The sequence below is a fragment of the Pelobates fuscus genome, chromosome 12 (assembly GCF_036172605.1).
Source record: "Pelobates fuscus isolate aPelFus1 chromosome 12, aPelFus1.pri, whole genome shotgun sequence".
Taxonomy (NCBI): Eukaryota; Metazoa; Chordata; class Amphibia; order Anura; family Pelobatidae; genus Pelobates; species Pelobates fuscus.
The window spans coordinates 129,195,190-129,217,595 of NC_086328.1; the positions used below are offsets into that span (position 1 = coordinate 129,195,190).

At 43.5% G+C, this 22,406-nt stretch overlaps 1 protein-coding gene across 1 annotated transcript in view; it reads left to right on the forward strand.

The window, feature by feature from the left end:
• Positions 1-22,406, forward strand: part of LOC134579405 (solute carrier family 13 member 1-like) — a 66,157-nt gene that overhangs the window by 27,868 nt on the left and 15,883 nt on the right. The window contains exons 5-8 of the mRNA XM_063438687.1: positions 12,330-12,360; positions 14,076-14,121; positions 15,257-15,295; positions 17,136-17,284. Of these exons, the coding sequence (XP_063294757.1) occupies positions 12,330-12,360; positions 14,076-14,121; positions 15,257-15,295; positions 17,136-17,284 (265 nt within the window). The remainder of the gene's footprint in view (positions 1-12,329; positions 12,361-14,075; positions 14,122-15,256; positions 15,296-17,135; positions 17,285-22,406) is intronic.

A 22,406-nucleotide genomic window follows, 5' to 3' on the forward strand; every position in this document is an offset into this window, starting at 1 on the left:
GGGACGACGTCGTTCCTGTGACCGCACAATCTTCTTCCGAGCTAGGGGCTCACATGGAGGTAACTCTCCAACACCACCCATACACCCAGGGAGGCTGCCGAGACCCTGTGGAACCTTTGGCCCACGACCCCGATGATGGGGTCAATGGACATGTGGTCAGGGCTCCCACTAAGGCCCCGGGCCGAAGATACATGGCACTCAAGCGACGGGAACCTAAGAGGTGCAAGGGAAGAATTGCAGCACGGAGGGTCAGCCGACCAGATGGTCAGAGCAGACATGCAAGAGAAGCAGGACAGACCCCAAATCATATGTGGGATTGAGGAGGTTTCCCTCCACAACCCGATGGACTAGCTCCCATATATTATGGCACCATCACACCCTGTGGTGTAGGCTGAACATTCTTGTGGACTATTGCAATGCTCATTACCCTGGTTTATGGCAAGTAATTGAAATGTCACACTGAGACTCCTAGAGGGTTTTAGGGCATCGCTATAAATTGATGCATACACACACCTTAGTCTTGAAAGAGGAATACTTGTCTTAACTCAGATTACCCTGACTACTACTGTTATATTGCAATTTAGAACATGGGCTGTAGACCAACTGGGCCTAGCGAACTTGCTTACACACCTAGTGGCACTCTCAACAGAGCAACACGTGGGCAGTTGAGCCATAGCGTATTTACACATGGCATATGTGATTGGTTGACATGTTAGACCTACCTACTCCATAATCTACCTGGTCCCCTGGACCGTTAACCCTCCTATACCTAAGGGCTTGGCACACCAGCATAGCCAGCTACACTAACCTGTACAGTACTCTGACAGGGGCCTAGCTTGTTATCTCTAACATAATGTCAGACTCTGTAGGACTAGCAAAAATGAAGACATGCCGTACTCAGTGAAATGTTCTCTTAATCTCAGGGGTAGAACCACATATGCGACCCCCAGGCTCAATTGCCCTTACTAACTGTAACCAAGCTGTATCTACCTGTTTAAAAATGTATATTAACACTCAGTTGAAACTTGTAAAACAGAGGCTGTTATTCGCAGGAGTTCCAGCAGTGACCTTGCTATCTTTATGTTTTACACACCATGTGATTTATGTGCACTAACTCCTTGCTTTACTTTCTGTATTGTTTTACTATATGCCTCAATAAAAACAAAGATTGACAAAAAAAAAAAAATATGCATTTAGGCCTATGTTTAAATGTAGGTTTATATTTTTGCAGAGTTATGTGCACACAGTCCCACAGTCGGATGCACACAGTTATACATATACACTGTCAAATCCACCACATGCACACAGTAGCAAGCAGAAATACTGTGGATCAGGCAGAAAAAAATACAGTTACAGGCAGATAAACACACTCACACACAATTGCAGACAGCCACACACATACACATACTTACATGCAGACAGTCACACCAGTGGTGTACTAAGGAGGGGCGGTGTGAGCTGTGGGCGCACAGTACCCCCCCCCCCCCCCCATGGTAGTTAGGGTGCCGGGCGGCCAGAACAGCTCACACACACAAAGAGCAGCTGAACTGGCCGCACAGAGGACAATTGGGGGCGGAGCTAATTAAAAATTGGGGGCACCAGGCTGCTGTCACTACTGCACATGGAGGTGCAGCACCATGGAATCCCTGCCTCTTCACAGGCTTCAGGGAAGGACTTCAGGGAATCCAGCCCATTGTCTGTAAGTAATAGTGTGTGACTGTGACAGTGTGTGTGTGTGTAAAACTGTGTGTATGTATGTGTGTGTGTAAAACTGTCTAACTGTGTGTGTGTGTGTGTGTGTGTGTGTGTGTGTGTGTGTGTGTGTAAAACTGTGTGTGTGTGTGTGTGTGTGTGTGTAAAACTGTGTGTGTGTGTGTGTGTGTAAAACTGTGTGTGTGTGTGTGTGTGTAAAACTGTGTGTGTGTGTGTGTGTGTGTGTAAAACTGTGTGTGTGTGTGTGTGTGTGTGTGTAAAACTGTGTGTGTGTGTGTGTGTGTAAAACTGTGTGTGTGTGTGTGTGTGTAAAACTGTCTGTGTGTGTGTAAAACTGTGTGTGTAAAACTGTGTGTGTGTGTAAAACTGTGTGTGTGTGTAAAACTGTGTGTGTGTGTAAAACTGTGTGTGTGTGTAAAACTGTCTAACTGTGTGTGTATGTGTGTGTAAAACTGTCTGTAACTGTGTGTGAGTGACTGTATATGTGGCTGTCTGTCTGTAACTGTGTGCTTGTGACTGTCTGCTGCTGTCGTGTGTGTGTGTGTGTGTGTGTCAATGTATATGTGACTGTGTGTCTGTAACTCTATATGTGTCTGCCTGTAAGTGTGTGTGCAACTCTCTACCTGTGACTGTGTGTGTGAGTGACTGTATATGTGACTGTCTGTAACTGTGTGCGTGACTGTCTGGCTATGACTGTGTGTGACTACATGTAACTGACTGTGTGTGTAACTGTCTGGCTATGACTGTGTGTGACTGCATGTGACTATGTGTGTGTGACTGCCTGCCTGTGACTGTTTGATGTTGCCTGTAAACGTGTGTGTGATTATCTGTCTGTGACTGTGTGCATGTGACTATCTGCTGATGCCGTGTGTGTGTCAATGTATGTGACTGTCTGCCTGTAACTGTGTGCATGACTGTCTGCATGTGACTGTGTGCGTGTGACTGTCTGCCTGTAACTGTTTGTGACTGTATGCCTGTAACTGTGTGTGCGCATGACTGTCTGCCTATAAATGTGTGTGTGGGTCTGCAGGGATTTTGTAAAAGGGGGCAGGAGTTTTGTATTGGGACAGGAGTCTTTATAAGGGGGGATAAGCAGGGGATTTGTGTGTAACGGATCGACGGGCACCCCGACTGGGTACCTCCGTTGAACGATGCTCCTAGCGCTTCCTGAGGGCTCCAAACACTCTAGCAGACACCACAACCACTGAACTGGAGAAGCATACGAATGCTCTCAAACATATAAATGCTGTAAACCGCTGAACAGGAAAAGCATACAATCAGCTTGCACTCCTGGCAATCAGCATACAATCCAATTCCCTCAATGACGAGACGACACTTCGTTTTGAGGGTCAAGCACAACTGACTGTACTGGCACATACAGCCTCTTTTATTCACAATCCACAAACATAGTACTGCCCACGGGGTTTTTGAAAACAACCAATAAACACGTACAATACACTCAGACACTCCCACACAAAATCCTCCTCTCTGCCTGTGATACAATTACCTTCTCCATCTCCAGCCCCCGTTCCATGGCAGCGAAACGGCGGAGGTCTTCTCCCAGTCCAATAGATCTCGGGCCCTGTAACATCTCACCTCGGTAATGCAAGATAGCCCAGTACCGTGACTCTGCTGGACTGCCAAAGTCGACGTCTTCCGCTAAGGCCTTCCACAACAAGCCAGGGCTAGTGTAGTTCTCCCCCTCCGGCTGGATGCCCTCTGCCCTCCACGTCTCTGTCTGGACAGTGCACCACCACAGTGTCCGGTATGAGGCGTCCAGGCTCAGTTCCCTTTCCACGAGGTACTCAAGTTGTCTTACCCGCTCCCCTCCGGGTTGGTCTCCCAGAAGCGGCATCCGCCAGGCCATTTGTTCCTCCAACTGGTATGTGACACCAGGAAGGCGCTGCTGCCGTTGATACTGGACTTCATCCAGGGCATCGTACCATAATTCTTTCCGGGCAATATCTCTCCATTCTAATTCACTCTCTTCCTCAGGTGTGTGTGTTGCCCAGGGGTCAACGAACCCCATTTTCCCAAATCTTTATGTAGACAGGGACCCTGTATGAACACTAGCGTCGCCCTCAATTTGTAAAGCCACGAACGTTGTCTCTGAGCTGCTTTACCTCTCACTAGGATGCCATCCCACCGCTGCCACCAATGTAACGGATCGACGGGCACCCCGACTGGGTACCTCTGTTGAAGGATGCTCCTAGCACTTCCTGAGGGCTCGAAGCACTCTAGCAGACACCACAACCACCGAACTGGAGAAGCATACGAATGCTCTCAAACATATGAATGCTGTAAACCGCTGAACAGGAAAAGCATACAATCAGCTTACACTCCTGGCAATCAGCATACAATCCAATTCCCCCAATGACGAGACGACACTTCGTTTTGAGGGTCAAACAGAACTAACTGTACTGGCACATACAGCCTCTTTTATTCACAATCCACAAACATAGTACTGCCCACAGGGTTTTTGAAAACAACCAATAAACACGTACAATACACTCAGACACTCCCACACAAAATCCTCCCCTCTGCCTGTGATACAATTACCTTACACAATGGGTAATGTAATGTCTATGAGGTCCCCTACTTCTGCAGCTGGTAGTGAAGAGAAATACAGTTTTTACACATTATTCATAACTTTAAAAGTATGCATCACAAATACAAACATATGTCAAAATCATCCAAATTGGTCCATTGGTTCAAAAGATAGATCAAAGTCCTTTGTGACCAGATGAAGCATGTCTTTTCTGCCCAAAACCAGTTCCACAGAGTCTTCTATCCTGGAGATAATTGAGAAGTAATCCAATTATCGCCAAGGACAGAGGCAAAACTCCATTAAGCACATGGCAGTAAAAAGACAGTAAAATACAATAAAATACACAAGGTTACATTTATTACCGTATTTTTCGCTCCATAAGACGCACTTTTTTTCCCCTCAAAAGTGAGGGAAAATGTCTGTGCGTCTTATGGAGCGAATATGAAGCTTTACTTACCTGTCTTGTAGCGTTGGCCGGCAGCACAGGGCGCACCGCGGTACTGGAACTTGAATTTCAGGTTCCGGTTTCCGGCGGGACTGAAAGGAAGTGTGCACAAGCTGAGTGCGCACTTCCTTTCAGTCCCGCCGGAAACCGGAACCCGAAATTCAAGTTCCAGTACCGCGGTGCGCCCTGTGCTGCCGGCCAACGCTACAAGACAGGTAAGTAATTATGGGACAAGGGGAGGGGGACAGTATGGGAGAGGAGAATATGGGATAGAAGAGAAGAATATGGGGAGGGGAGGGGGATGAAGTCTATGGGGAGGGGAGGGGGATGGAGTCTATGGGGAGGGGGGGATGGAGTCTATGGGGAGGGGGGGATGAAATCTATGGGGAGGGGGGGATGAAATCTATGGGGAGGGGGGGATGAAGTCTATGGGGGGGATGAAGTCTATGGGGAGGGGGGGAGATGAAGTCTATGGGGAGGGGGGGAGATGAAGTCTATGGGGAGGGGGGGGGATGAAGTCTATGGGGAGGGGGGGGATGAAGTCTATGGGGAGGGGGGGGAGATGAAGTCTATGGGGAGGGGGGGAGATGAAGTCTATGGGGAGGGGGGGGAGATGAAGTCTATGGGGAGGGGGGGGAGATGAAGTCTATGGGGAGGGGGGGGAGATGAAGTCTATGGGGGGGGGGGAGATGAAGTCTATGGGGAGGGGGGGATGAAGTCTATGGGGGGGATGAAGTCTATGGGGAGGGGGGAGATGAAGTCTATGGGGAGGGGGGGAGATGAAGTCTATGGGGAGGGGGGGGATGAAGTCTATGGGGAGGGGGGGGGATGAAGTCTATGGGGAGGGGGGGGGATGAAGTCTATGGGGAGGGGGGGGGATGAAGTCTATGGGGAGGGGGGGGATGAAGTCTATGGGGAGGGGGGGGAGATGAAGTCTATGGGGGAGGGGGGGGAGATGAAGTCTATGGGCAGGGGGGGGAGATGAAGTCTATGGGCAGGGGGGGGAGATGAAGTCTATGGGCAGGGGGGGGAGATGAAGTCTATGGGGAGGGGGGGGAGATGAAGTCTATGGGGAGGGGGGGGAGATGAAGTCTATGGGGAGGGGGGGAGATGAAGTCTATGGGGAGGGGGGGAGATGAAGTCTATGGGGAGGGGGGGGAGATGAAGTCTATGGGGAGGGGGGGGAGATGAAGTCTATGGGGAGGGGGGGGAGATGAAGTCTATGGGGAGGGGGGGGAGATGAAGTCTATGGGGAGGGGGGGGAGATGAAGTCTATGGGGAGGGGGGGGGAGATGAAGTCTATGGGGAGGGGGGGGGAGATGAAGTCTATGGGGAGGGGGGGGAGATGAAGTCTATGGGGAGGGGGGGGAGATGAAGTCTATGGGGAGGGGGGGGAGATGAAGTCTATGGGGAGGGGGGGGAGATGAAGTCTATGGGGAGGGGGGGAGATGAAGTCTATGGGGAGGGGGGGGAGATGAAGTCTATGGGGAGGGGGGGGAGATGAAGTCTATGGGGAGGGGGGGAGATGAAGTCTATGGGGAGGGGGGGGGAGATGAAGTCTATGGGGAGGGGGGGGGAGATGAAGTCTATGGGGAGGGGGGGGGAGATGAAGTCTATGGGGAGGGGGGGGGAGATGAAGTCTATGGGGAGGGGGGGGGAGATGAAGTCTATGGGGAGGGGGGGGGAGATGAAGTCTATGGGGAGGGGGGGGGAGATGAAGTCTATGGGGAGGGGGGGAGATGAAGTCTATGGGGAGGGGGGGGGAGATGAAGTCTATGGGGAGGGGGGGGGAGATGAAGTCTATGGGGAGGGGGGGGAGATGAAGTCTATGGGGAGGGGGGGGGAGATGAAGTCTATGGGGAGGGGGGGGGAGATGAAGTCTATGGGGAGGGGGGGGGAGATGAAGTCTATGGGGAGGGGGGGGGAGATGAAGTCTATGGGGAGGGGGGGGAGATGAAGTCTATGGGGGAGGGGGGGGGAGATGAAGTCTATGGGGAGGGGGGGGAGATGAAGTCTATGGGGAGGGGGGGAGATGAAGTCTATGGGGAGGGGGGGGGAGATGAAGTCTATGGGGAGGGGGGGGGGAGATGAAGTCTATGGGGAGGGGGGGGGGAGATGAAGTCTATGGGGAGGGGGGGGGGAGATGAAGTCTATGGGGAGGGGGGGGGGAGATGAAGTCTATGGGGGGGGACACTATGGGACAGGGGAGAAAAAAAAATATTCTGAACAAACTGTCCCATAGTAAGAAACACTATGGGACAGTTTGTTCAGAATATTTTTTTCTGGGTTTCTTCCTCTAAAAACTAGGTGCGTCTTATGGTGAGGTGCGTCTTATGGAGCGAAAAATACGGTATATAAAATACAGACATGCAACATATCCCCAGATAGCTTAGGTCTGAGCGCACATTATTACTGAATGGCGATCAGACCACACACCTACAGTTCAATTGCCATGGAGCCAAAGTCTTGTATTACACGAATAGGCTCCATGGCATAGTTATCTGGGTTAAATGAGTTAATTCAGTAAATCCGAGAATCTACCGAACGCCAGGGCAGAAATACATAAAGTATTTAAATGCCGGTCCAAAGTCAAAAGGCAGCAGGCAGGCAACCAGGCTCCTCCAGTGGCGAGGTTGGTTCTGCCACATTGTGGAAGGGGGTTGCGGGGGTTTTGTAGACGTGGCAGTACAGGATTTGTAGAAGTGGGCAGGACAGTGGTTTTAAAGGAGGGGCGGGGAAGGACAAGGGTTTTGTAGGAGGGGCTTTGCAAAGTTTACAAAGTGTAAAAAAAAGAAAACATTTAAAAAAAATTACAGGTTTTTTTTGGGGGGGGAAGGGCGAGGAGGTGCCAAGCACAGGATCCGCCCCGGCTGCCAAATGCTCTAAGTACGCCCCTGAGTCACACACATACACACGGGCAGACAGCCACACACACACACACGGGCAGACAGCCACACACACACACACGGGCAGACAGCCACACACACACACGGGCAGACTGCCACACACACACACACGGGCAGACTGCCACACACACACACACGGGCAGACTGCCACACACACACACACGGGCAGACTGCCCCACACACACACACATGGGCAGACTGCCACACACACACACACGGGCAGACTGCCACACACACACACACGGGCAGACAGCCACACACACACACACGGGCAGACAGCCACACACACACACACGGGCAGACAGCCACACACACACGGGCAGACAGCCACACACACACACACGGGCAGGCAGCCACACACACACACGGGTGGGCAGCCAAACACACACAGGCAGACCGTCATACACACAGACACACAGGCAGACAGTCACATAGACATAGACACAGAGAGATAATCACACATTATGGAGGCGTGGAAGCAGTGCAGCTCCTGGAGACTGGTTGTTTGGGAAGCAGGGACTTCTTCCTGCTTCCACTGCAGCAGTTACCCGGCACTTTTAGCTCCGCACCTGCTGACAGTTTAGCTCAACCTCCGCCACACGGCAAGCTCCGCCCACACCGCAATATTATTATTATTTTTTTTTATAACCCCAGCCGGCCATGTGTGAGCACACCCCTAAGGCGGGCCCTGTACTGGAGAGGAATCAGCAAAGCAGATGTGAGGCTGAACTTGATGGACACCTGTAACTTATTAGAGTTACTCATGCTCTGTAGATCTATGCTAATTACTCTTGGTTTTTAATGAACTCCTAGATATCTTTAGTAACTAACAAACTCAATTCTATGACTTGACTATATAAGTTTCTCAGTACGTTTTTGAGTAAGCCTCTTTCATAACTGTGACCAACAATATTAGAACCTGTCTACATATTCTCATGCATAGGGCCTCCTAGCATTGTGATGGGGCCATTTGAGAACCCTGGGTTCTTAAATCCGGCTACATACTGTTTCACCTCATTCAATTCAACGAACCCGCTGCACACTCTTTCATAACTGAGTCCTCTGTTTTATGACCTAGAATTTAATTGTAGTATGACCCAGCTACTTAAAGGAACACTACAGTCCTGAAATGTCTGTTTAGGTCCCCATACCCCTTCGATCGCATTAAAAAGTTGACTTTACCCACTTTTTTGCCCATGCCGCACGGGTCTAGATTTAATTCTAGCCCAGTCACCCTTTAATTGCCTGGCTCTGTCGAGTGCCATTGCTCTTTGCAGTCTGAGCTGTGATGTTTAAGTGGAAATCTATGCTTTCACATTATCATACCAACTCATTGGTCATTGCTTATTGGCTTAGAGCATCAGCTGAACAAATATATACAATTAAAGTGCAAAATGTGCAAATATTCAGTTAGGACGAATAATAAAATAGTGGAATCAATAACCCCACAAAAAAACTTGTACGCAATACTCAAAATGTCAGATTTGAACACGTGCGCAAAGAGATACAAGCTTGCTAATGGAGATTTGGAACAAAACCGTTTAATGAGACAAGTCCCTTATTATCACCACTACACACGATCAGGTCAGGTCAGGTACTTCCTGGTTGGATCTAGTTTGTTTCTCGATAACCTTATGTATTATTTGTGTCATGATGACGACTGAAGTTAAGCTCTGTTTTAAGTTGATTAAATTTCCAACATCACAATGATTACACTGAAAACACACTCCGTTTTGACCGAAGTTCAGGAAATGTTATTGATTGAATACTGACGTTGTATTACCAAGCTGTTACCAGCTCATAACATCTCACTGTTTAGCCAATGTCTATATTTATACCTACATTTCTGTTTCCTTTTTAAGTCCTAGCACAAGACACAGTTCACTAACGGATTCCTCTTCTAACTTTAATAGTTTATCTTTTGTTAGATTTAACAGAATTTAGATAAACAGAATGAGTGTAGATAATGTTGTGTGGGTGTGGGCAGGGCATCCAGTTGGCAATTACGTATTCTTGAGCTGCATGTGAGTATTAACGTAACCGATCTACCTACTACACTCTTATCAATCCCTATACCCCAAATGCAAATTGTTCTTTAGTTTTGTGGCAACAGATTGCCAGTATAGAACTTAAAAGAAATATATTCAAAATAATAAATTTTTATTAATCCCTCTTAGGGAACAAAAATAATAAAAGAGCTCTTTACCGCGACCACTTGGTCGTTATGTAGTTTAGGCATCTGTTAGCTGATCTCTATATTAGGAGAAGCTTTGACTGTATCTTAGGACTTAGGATCTCTAGTTTGCTGGCTTCATGTGAGGACTTAGGATTTTTAGTTTGCTGCTCGTTAGACTCGCTTTTTTCGTTATCTTTAGCTACAGCATTTCATGTTTATACTTAGCAATGGGGTCTATCTACTAGGGCAGCTACTAATTTATCTATATTTGAGTATCCTTTATTAACTAGCTTTTCTAGTTAGATCTATAAGTCCTTAATCATCCCTACTTTGACATCACATGTTTATGGGATGACGATTGTCCTATACCTATACCCTATGATTTGCAATATGGGTGATATAGAGTATACTCAATAGATTCTTATATATAATTACGGAGGGGTCTTTTTTGCACCACACTATTACGGGCTATTTACTCTGACGAATTTGATCGCAGATAAACACATAGTACCAGTTTCATTTCTGGCTATACCCCTCATTTTTCTTTTGATCTCGATAAGCTATCTTACCTACTTAGCTATTGACTATAATGGGTGATACCTAATCATATTCACCATTGAGGTGATTTGGGTATAGTGATTTAGCTTTCCTACACCAATACACCAATAGCTACTTTAGTTCACTGAGATACTATTACAAATTAAATGACTACATTTTATACTTTCTACCTCAGAAACTAACTTAGTAGCTTTATGGCAAAGGTGTATTGAACATTTAGCATTTAACAGATGATTCCTATATATATATGTTTTATTTTTTCACTTTTTATTATTTTTGTGTTGCCACAAAACTAAAGAACAATTTTCATTTGGGGTATAGGGACTGATAATTGGGAGAATTTCATTATAATCCCTGTTCAGTCTCTTTCTCTTTTTTCATATTATATTCTAGGGTTATGCCCTTATACCCTGCAACCTAACCAACTCCAATGTAGGACTTTTCTGTCTTCCACTGGGTGTTGTGTCATTTCTCCTACCTACTACACTCTCCATGATCATTGATGAATGATTTAACCCCAAAGTTGACTCCAGCCACTGGCGTACCTAACACAGTTGCAGGAGTCGTAGCTGCTACCGTGGGCAGCTTAGATACCTTATGGGCCTGTGTTGCTGTGCACCTCCGCAGTTCCCGGAGGTCTGGCACAAAGGGAGAGCTTCACTGTGCTGCTTCCCTCCTGCCTGTGTGTAGCGTGGCCGAGCGGTCTGACCGGAAATGCTCACTGTGAGAGCACTTCCTGTCAGACCGGGAAACGCGGCCAGTAAGGTACAGGAGGGGAGGGGGGAGAGAGGGTATGGGATACAGGGAGGGGGAGAAATGGAGGGTATGGGACACAGGGAGGGAATGGCGGGTATGGGACACAGGGAGGGAATGGCGGGTATGGGACACAGGGAGGGCATGGCGGGTATGGGAAACCTGGAGGGGAGGGAGGGAGAGAGGGAGAAATGGGACACCTGGAGGGGAGGGGAGAGAGGCAAAAATTGGAAACATGGAGGGTATGGATCACATGGAAGGGAAGGGAGGAGGTAGAGAGAGTTTGGGATACATGGAAGGGAGAGGAGGAGGGAGATGGTATGGGATACATGGAAGAGAGGGGGAGAGAGGGCAGAATGGGACACATGTAGGGGAGGGGGGAGAGAGGGAGGGTATGGGACACAGGGAGGGGAGAAGGAGAAATGGGACACATAGAGGGGCTGGGAGGGAGGAGGGTCTGAGAAACATGGAGGGGCTAAGGGGAGAGGGAATGGGAATTATGATGGGGCTGGAGGAGAAGGTGTCTATGGGACACATGGATGGGGTGAGGGGGGAGAGGGAATGGGACACATGGATGGGGTGAGGGGGGAGAGGGAATGGGACACATGGAGGGGCTGTCGGTAGAGAGGGAGTGAGGCACATGGGGGGCCTGGGCGCGGGAATAAGATACAGAGAGGGGGGGAGGGAGACACATGTGAAGCATTTTTTCATAAAATTCTAAATTGAGTTTGAATTACCAACAATTCTCACTTGAGTAAATAACTCTGTATGTGTTTTTTATTCAGAATACTTTGTAAAACTACCACTATGCATGCAATTCATGTTCCATACCTATATATAGCGAGAGACTCTGCAGTTCACTACAGAAATAAACCTGTCCAGGTGTCATGACTGTTTGCACAGTGGCTCTCAATGGTTGCACTGCTTCACCACCATCTTCCTGCCAAATGAAGCTACCAAGAGCCATGCCCTCTTTGTACACTCCAGCTTTAATCTATAATACAGGCGCGCAGATTGTGCCTGAGCAATAACATACAATATGCACCTGTTTTCGAATCTTGCACAATGGAAATGGCAAGGTACAGCCATATTTTACCAATAAATTTATATCTTTTGATTGTGTCTGAAATGATCCTATGTTTAGTTTATGTGATAGTGCACTTTCAGAGTTGTACTGGGTGACCAATTTTATGTTATTATTTGATCCTTGTTTTTTCTTTTTTTTTATAGACACTACAAAGATAGATTTGACCTCCGAAAGGTAAATAAATATATACATATATATATGCTGTCTGGCCATTTTCACTATTGCTCTTTAGTACAGCGGTGCTGAGTGTGTCCATCAGTATATTATCTGTCTCTCTTTCTATCTATATCCATCCATTGATCGATTGTGCAATATACAGATTTTCTCTTGTATGAAAAGGAAGTAATGAAAATATTTAGCATTTTTTGCGTAATTTCGTTTTCATGATTGTTCCGACCATCATTACTATCCGGTAGTTTCTGAGTGTAACTTCTCCAATTACAAGTAAGACGGAAAACAAACCACTATTATCTCATAAATGTGTCTTCCGTTCCAGCTTCCAAGTTTAATAAGAACACAAACGGTTGAGGGTACTGTAGAGCTCCGATGGATCAAAACCGTAAAAGAAATACTGTACATTTGGGAAAAATCATTAAATGCTTTTGGTTAACCATGACCGTTTTACAAGAAGTTGCAACAGCTTGGAAAAGAGAGAGGGAAGTAGAAGGGAAATAAAAAACGGAAAAGAGAACAATTTAATGTTAACACAATAAAAATAAATAAATAAAGTTTTCACGTCATCCGCTTGCTATAAGGAATGAGCTACGAAGCCTCAAGTGAGCGAAGTGTCCTCCGATAATATGAAGCCATGCTTTAGTAAGGGACAGTTCTAACCAATAACGCACATTATAAATACAAGCAGAGCAAACCCTGAAACACAACATCCGAGGCCCAGGGGAGTAAATTCGGAAGTTAGTTTTCTGATTTAAAAGAAAGATATTGAAATCAGAGCTAGTAAGGGAAGCACAACCTGATTTATTCGATTCACCAATATTCGACAAACACTCAGTTACCCCCGTGACATCACATTTTGAAACCAAGACAGATGTTTGGGCAGGAATTGCCTCTAACGCAGGTATTTAAACGGTTATCGTTTCTGTATTATTTCAGAAATGTTGTATGTCTGTTTTGTCTAAATGATCCAATAAATCTGCTGTCTTGTGCTACACATCGTGATACCAATGTACTGATTCTACTAACTACAATTTGTGGGGATTGCATGTCTCTGCCATAGTAACAGTGTTTTATCCTCCTATCTTCCATTACTATTTTAAATCTGGCGTGCAGCACCTCCCTCCCCCCCCCCCCTCCCCCCCACCTCTTTTTACCCTAGGAGGTTTAGATGAAAAGGTTTTGTTAGTAGGGTATGTGTGAAACCTTGTGTGCAAACAGAAAACTGGCTGAAGGAAAGATTACTATCAGAGACATGCAAAGCTCAGTTAAAAGTATTCAGTGGTCCCCCTTTTGCCCCCCCCCCCCCCCACCCTCACCCCCCCCCCCCCCCATGAGAAATCACGTTTTAAAATGCAGCAATAAAACTGCCACAGACCAAACAGAACTTCAGAATCGTTATCTATATGCTTGCTAGAAGTTTGGAACATACTGTATATAGTGTAGAAGGATTATAACTAATACAGAGAATCACCCCACTCTTAATGGACTTGCCTTTCACGTTCTGGGCTTTATATAGGGCAAGTTAGCAGAGGTGGCACTAACAAAGAGAATTAAAGTTAGAACATTAAACAATGTGACAATCTTGCTGCACTGTTTATACTGCGCAGTTATTTTCGAGACAGTCTGTTTCAATAAGAGAATTGAAATTTGGTGAAATTATATTCCATAGTCTGTATGATAACGTTTATATTATTTTTCGTTTGTTTGTTATACAGCAATAACATTTTAGATAACAGCGCTGTAAACACTGAAGAACATGAGGTATGTGTCTGTTGCCTGACATAACAGTATTTTCAATTGTTTTGTATTTTGTATCCCTAACAATAACCCTTACTGTCACTTGAGTAGAAGACTGCTACATCTTAAAGGGAAAGCACCAGGATACATTTTATTTCCTGAGCAGGGCTACACTATATTTATAAAACATCTAGAACTGAATTAAACAACAATATTGCATTTCAACCGGCCAATGTTTATTATATATCTTTTTTAATTTATTCATGTATTTGAGCTTGTTCTTTTGAATATGAAGCTGTGAAATAATATTTGGTATTTGAATGCTTTTCTTCAATATATAAGACAACCTACTGGCACAAATAATTGAAGACATTTCAGATTTGTTTAGGGAATCATGGATGTTAAATCCGTTTCACCTTGTGAGTACAATTCAGCTTTCTGCCTATCGTTCTCCAAGCCTTCTCCATTGGCTCCCACAAACGTGCAAAGTATCAGTGGGGCCTAGGATGTGGAACCACAAGAAGTGTGAATCACATTTCTCTTTTTACATATTTGATTAGCGATCTGAGGAGTAGAAAGATGAGACCGAGAAGCAGTTACAGCTGGTGACTACGAAAAGATAATCTAAAATAAATGCCAATGTCTATTCTATTTGAAGAAGAAACAAATAAAATCCTCTACACGTATTTAACCAAACTATGACAAACTCCTTGGAGAAATAAAAGCTGTAGAACTAGAGAATTTTGTGGATTAATGTAATGGATTAAAACTCAAAAAAGAGATTCAGATCAATCAATTATCTTTAATGTAATATTATGTCAAGTTTGTTATGAAGTGTTATGTGTCTGACCATAGAAAAAAAGAATATACGGGTTGATATATATATTTATTAATTAAGATTATTAACCTATTTTGGGACAGGCAGGTGGATGTTCCTCCTCCTCTTCCTCCCTCCTTCCTTCTTCTTCCTCCTTCCTCCCATAGCGCTCACCTCACTTACTCCTTACTTGTTACAACTTTAACCGTGTTTTCTAATGCTTATTAAATTCTAAAAATGACATTTTAAATACATGCAGTAGCAAATGTTTTTCTTTTACTGCTAATTACAAATAATAGCGAACGGTTTCATTTGACAATACTACTATTTATTATTTTTCAGGAGGAGCCAACATTTGAAAACCGAAAATATACAAAACAGGTGACTAACTAACAATAAGCATGCAAATGTCAAGCGTGTGTCTTCACGTACACTTATGCCAATAGAGAAGTGTGTTCGTTCTTTTTTTTTTTTTTTTTACTCAAATGTCAGGAAAAGATCTGAACTTTTATTTTGTTTACACTTCTCTCCTGTCATATTATGCCCTTGGGCCTAACTTTAGATTTGCAGAGTGCATCCTCATTTGCAAGCTGTGTCTATTAAATCACTTATCCAATTAACGAGACGCTTGTGCAACAGGTCCGCTTGCCTGTGGTTATTGTCATTAAATTCCTCTCTAGGCACTAATATGGTCCTTTTACAGTGGCGTGCTTTTTGGTTTACCTCTTCAAAACAACCATTTCAAATTCCCGTGGCATGCTGTTAAATTGGAAAACAATAAGTACTGTACTATCCCCCAAGAAGAATTAGAGCTTTGGGATTGAAAGCAATATATTAATGTGTGTATTAGCCCCCCTTGTCTACCACTAATAAACAGAAAAATGTTTGACTGATAAATATCTCATATATAAAGTATTATACAAAGTAAATTACCAGATAACTGTTAAATGAACTCACCAGGCTGTCCTATAAAGGTTCCTAAAGACTCGTTAGAGCACTTTTTGTGTCTAGGTAAATTGATTTCTTTTTGCTATCTCTCTGTTTTCTATGAAGTATTTTTACTTCTATTAAATATGGACACATTGAAGAACTTGACTCCCATTTTGGTAAAAGATTAAAGGGACACTATAGTCACCAGAACAACTACAACTTATTGAATTTGTTCTGGTGAGTACAATCATTACCTTCAGGCTTTTTGCTGTAAACACTGTCTTTTCAGTGAAAATGCAGTGTTTACATTACAGCCTAGTGATAACTTCACTGGCCACTCCTCAGATGGCTGTTAGAGATCCTTCCTGGACCTTTATGGAGGCATGAGGGGCCCAGGGGGGCTAGATGGTGGTTTTAAGACTATAGGGTCAGGAATACATGTTTGTGTTCCTGACCCTATAGTGATCCTTTAATAAAGAAATTCATAAAGTTGCTAGGGCTTTATATCAATATCTCGATTCGCTTCACTGTCCAGCGACTTTTAGAACTTCTAGAAAGTGGTCGCACTGCGAGCAATGACCTGACGTTCTAGGTTCAGTAAGCATTGTGCTTTTGCTGCATAGATGCTGGTGGCTGAGAAATGCCATGTGGGAATTTGATGATTTACATAGTTATATTTTATTTGCACCGAGTTGTTATTATACCCTGAAAACAAGTTTACAAAATATTCCGGTAACTGTGAATTTATGTAAACTTGTTGTTCTAATAAGGACCGATTTTCCCATGTGTAGACATATAAAAAAAACTATTGAGTATATTAAAGTGATCCGTTGTCAAGAACATTTGGTTGTATTGACAGATAAGTGCTTGACTAGTTCCAGTCCTGAACCCAGGGATTGCACTCTAAGCATATTTATGTGTGATCTTAATGCACGTGTACTCGCAGATCTGATTTTTCCGATGCTTCCAGTGATCCATTGAGCTGCATTGGGAAGTCTGTGATTGGACAGCCACAGAAAGTCTGGGAGGGCTTAGAAGGGGAGGGCTTGCACAGGCCGCAGATGAGATCTGCAGAGATTGCAAGCTGTTTTTGAACGTACCTCAATTAAACAAAATACATAAACACAAGTATGTTTTCATTGGGGTATATCTACAAGACCATGACTTATCTTTTTTGGGTGATTTGGATATTGAGGTGTCCTTTTAACATGTTAGAAAACTCCATTATTATGTTTCTCTGTTACTTTAATTCTTGTGACTATTCACCTATTTTTTTTATTATTATTTACAGGGAAAATCTGGCCAATTTTACAGAACTAAACGTGATCACATGATGTGCAAAGCATTTTCATTGGGCATTGCTTACTCTTCTACTATAGGAGGAATGTCAACGCTTACTGGGACATCCACTAACCTTATATTTATTGAACAGTTTGAGACGTATGTACCTTACAAAATATTTAGTCTGAACAATTCTGTATATCGATGCTGTGAGCCGCTTTACTGTTGTACATGTAACATTGCTGGGTCTACCACTGTCATGGCTGGATTTAGGATTTTGTCATCACATAGCTAAAAAGTATTTTTATTATCATTTTTGGAACGAGGAGCAGAAAGATCTATCAAACAAAAAGAATCGCCTCTCTTTCCCTAGGCATATTTTAGAGCAGCATGTTCTAAATCACATAATAATACTAACCTTTTTTGATTACAATGTAACGCATGATTTATAACTGTTACTATTACGCAGATTTACGTTATTCATTTTATTATCCTTGGAAGGTTGAAAGGCTAATTTGACCATGCCTGGAATATCGTATTAGTTACTGCATTAGCACACTGTGTTATCTAACTGATTGATTGATTATTTATTGATTTGTAAACAAATAGAGAACACATTATAAGCCTAATGATGCTAAGATACTTAGGTGAATGGATATCCTGTCACATGTAAACCTGTCCTGTGACCTGAACTGGGAATGATTACAACTCATTTTCAATCGGCAGAGAATTCATTATGCGTTAAAAAAATACAAGCTGTTAAAAGAATGCACTACAACATGTAGTGGTTATGATGCTTGGAGGTTTTCAATTTGTACTGTGACGGGGGAGTCGGGCAGATAGACTGCCGGGGAGACACGCGGCTGTGACGAGAAACCAAGGCAGCACATCACTTCCGACCTGGCTGTGGAGGAGTTCCCAGGACATGCTCAGGGTCTCTATCAGATTTCCGTACCCCAGCAGGAGTGCAAGCACGCATGTACAGCACAGGCTCCAGTTGATTCCCCTCACCGGAAGAGAGTAGGAGATTTTCACAAGGTAGGGGATTTTAATAGAACATCGGCGAGTACTGCAGGAACCAGAAAAGCTTTACCAGCTGTGCAGGCCCGGGCAGACAGTGACCTATCGTGTTGTGGAATTTCAGAAAATGAATTATTTTTTTTACAAAAATTTGAAACCCTACAAGATGGATAAAAAAAAAAAGTCTTGGACTGGAGTAAATGCGTTGGTGTGTGTATGGACAGTGCTGCGAGCATAGTCGTCGCTCAGGAGTAGAATTATCATGAAGATCATTAACAAAATTCGGAGTTGAGCTACGAACTCGAGTCTGTTAACGACTCTGTATGAGAGTATGGACTCACATCATCAACATCTCCTACTCCATGCAGAAGTGAGATGGTTATCGAGAGTTCTTACACGACTGTTCGAACTGAGGGAAGAAGTAAAAGAGTATCTGTGAGAGCGAAAATCTGACCTAGTAGAGCCTTTGTTGAATGAGGAATGGATGGCTAAGCTTGCATATATGGCGGACATATTTAACATTCTGAACGAACTTAATATTTCTCTTCAGGGGTCTTGTACGAATATTTTTACTCTAAGAAATAACATGGATGCGTTCAAAAAGAAGCTGGCTCTTTGGGATAATCGCGTACAGGAGGAGGATATAGAAATGTTTCCACTTTCGAGAGAATTTTTGAATGCTACTGATATCAACCAGAAAGTCATATTCAACATAATAAAACAACATTTAAGAGCGTTAGCTGAAAACTTTAATAATTTTTTCCCTGAAAATGAAGATCCACGTAAAGCTAACCTCTGGATTAATAATCCCTTTTTGGAAGATATAAATGAATCCGCTCTTAATCCTCATGAGGAAGAAAAGCTGATTGAGTTGTCTTCTGATGTCACATAAAATGTCTTACATAATTACACAGACCCATATCTTACATTATTACACAGGCCTATATATTACATTATTACACAGGCCTATATCTTACATTATTACACTGGCCTATATCTTACAATATTACACTGGCCTATATCTTACATAATTACACAGACCCATTTCTTACATTATTACATAGGCCTATATCTTACATTATCACACATGCTTATATCTTACATTATTACACATGCCTATATCTTACATTATTACACATGCCTATATCTTACATTATTACACAGGCCTATATCTTACATTATTACACAGGCCTATATCTTACATTGTTACACACGCCTATATCTTACATTATTACACACGCCTATATCTTACATTATTACACAGGCCTATATATTACTGTAACGGACCGTTTCACTTACAAGAGGATAAAACCCAGTTTAGGCGATAATCCCCTTTCCAGATGCACCGGCAGCTACTGCAAACACCATTCTCCTGACTGGAACCACACGAACACTGGAACAGAAGAGGATAAAACCCAGTTTAGGCGATAATCCCCTTTCCAGATGCACCGGCAGCTACTGCAAACACCATTCTCCCGACTGGAACCACACGAACACTGGAACAGCTGAACAAGAAAAGCAGACATCGGCTTACACTCTTGGCAGTCAGCATACAATCCCATTCCCCCAAAGACCGAGACGACACATCGCTTTGAGGGTTAAGCAAGAACTCTGGACTGGGACACCCAGTCTGGCTTTTATTACAAACAAGTACATACAGGACACTCCCAGGGGGAGGATGAATTTAACCAATCACATGGATGTACCTCCCACACATTTCCTCCCCTTAGATTAGCACTTAACATAATTATACCGTACACCCTTTTCCCCAATTCCTGGATGTACCCCAAATACACATGCTACACCTCCAAAACAGGTATCCCCTGATAGCCCTTATTCAGGGGGACAACATATCCAAGAATCAGGTCATTCGGATGAATGGTTCGGGAGATATGAGGTTCCAAAGATTTGACCGACCGCATGGGTAAAGTATCCGAAAACAGTTCCATGCATTTTGGCCCTGCGGTCGGTCACAAACAAGTGAATGAAACAGACGAATTACCTGTGTTATAGAGCCTGGAGAGGGTTTGAATGAATTCCCTTGTTTGTGGGGTTCTTTCTACCGAACGGCTTGTCATTCGGTAGTTTTTATACGAATTTCTGGAAGTATGGAGGTCTCAGCGGTGGTTGCCTAGTCAAGTGTCCGATTTTAGTTCCAGACACTCGACGGCAAAACACCGCTGTTCGGTAGTTTAAGATGGCCGCCGCCACGTGTTTGTTTCCCGAATGGCGGACACCCAGAGGACAAAGAATACATTACACTGATTGCCAATTACCCGTTTGCAACATTGTTGCAAACGGTAATTGGAGGCACACTTAGTCCTGGGTGGTCTGGTTGTTCGGTAGTTTCCTCAATACAATGAATGGAGTGATTCTACCGAACAATCAGATGAATGCTGCATACATATCCCAGGTTAAACTGCATACAAAAATACATACATGACATTAAAGTATTAAAGGCAGGATTACTGTACTACGCTCCACAGTCTTAAGTATCCCAAAAGTCCCCATAGATCCACGGATGGCCCTTAAAGGCCCAGTAGCAGTAATATACATTATTACATGCCCAAATATAGTTTTTCCAGTACAATATGTCCAGGGGCCATAGTCGCAGGGCAGGAGGCTAGCAGCCAGGCCTCTCCAGTTCACAGTGGCGAAGCTGGTTTCGCCACAATTACGCTATTACACAGGCCTATATCTTACATTATTACACAGGCCTATATCTTACATTGTTACACTGGCCTATATCTTACATTATTACACACGCCCATATCTTACATTATTACACACGCCTATATCTTACATTATTACACAGGCCTATATCTTACGCTATTACACAGGCCTATATCTTACGCTATTACACAGGCCTATATCTTACGCTATTACACAGGCCTATATCTTACATTATTACACAGGCCTATATCTTACATTATTACACAGGCCTATATCTTACATTATTACACAGGCCTATATATTACGCTATTACACAGGCCTATATCTTACATTGTTACACTGGCCTATATCTTACATTATTACACACGCCCTATATCTTACATTATTACACACGCCCTATATCTTACATTATTACACACGCCCATATCTTACATTATTACACACGCCCATATCTTACATTATTACACAGGCCTATATCTTACGCTATTACACAGGCCTATATCTTACGCTATTACACAGGCCTATATCTTACATTATTACACAGGCCTATATCTTACATTATTACACAGGCCTATATCTTACATTATTACACAGGCCTATATCTTACGCTATTACACTGGCCTATATCTTACATTATTACACATGCCTATATCTTGCATTATTACACAGGCCTATATCTTGCATTATTACACACGCCTATATCTTGCATTATTACACACGCCTATATCTTACAATATTACACAGGCCTATATCTTACATTATTACACACGCCTATATCTTACATTATTACACACGCCTATATCTTACATTATTACACACGCCTATATCTTACATTATTACACAGGCCTATATCTTACATTATTACACAGGCCTACTATATCTTACATTATTACACACGCCTATATCTTGCATTATTACACACGCCCATATCTTACATTATTACACAGGCCTATATCTTACATTATTACACAGGCCTACTATATCTTACATTATTACACAGGCCTACTATATCTTACATTATTACACACGCCTATATCTTACATTATTACACACGCCTATATCTTACATTATTACACAGGCCTATATCTTACATTATTACACAGGCCTACTATATCTTACATTATTACACACGCCTACTTGTGTAAATGTAAATAGTCTTTCCCCATCTGTAACATGTTTTGTAAAATGTGTAATTTATTCTGCTTTGTTTGTAGCTTAAATTGTATTTTAATTGGTGCATGCTCACAGATTAAGTTGTTTTTTTTGTCTATCAAGATACCAAGTTCTGCTTATTTGCGGATTTGATGTATTGTTTAGGGAGCCTGATTTTCAATGTAAGGGACCCAATCATTCATCCTCAAATCCAACGCATCCTACACCTTACATTTAATTTAGAAAGATCTAGAAAGATGTTTTCCTGTTTTTTCACCAGTTTATTAATGTGATTGAAATTGTTCATATTTGGGGAGGGGCAAACAGACATGCTGCGTGGACACACTACTTGTCGGTGTCAGGATTATATTGATCCAGCACGCAGAATAGTATCACACCCTAGAACTAAGGGTAACGTCTTACCGGGCCTTAGAAT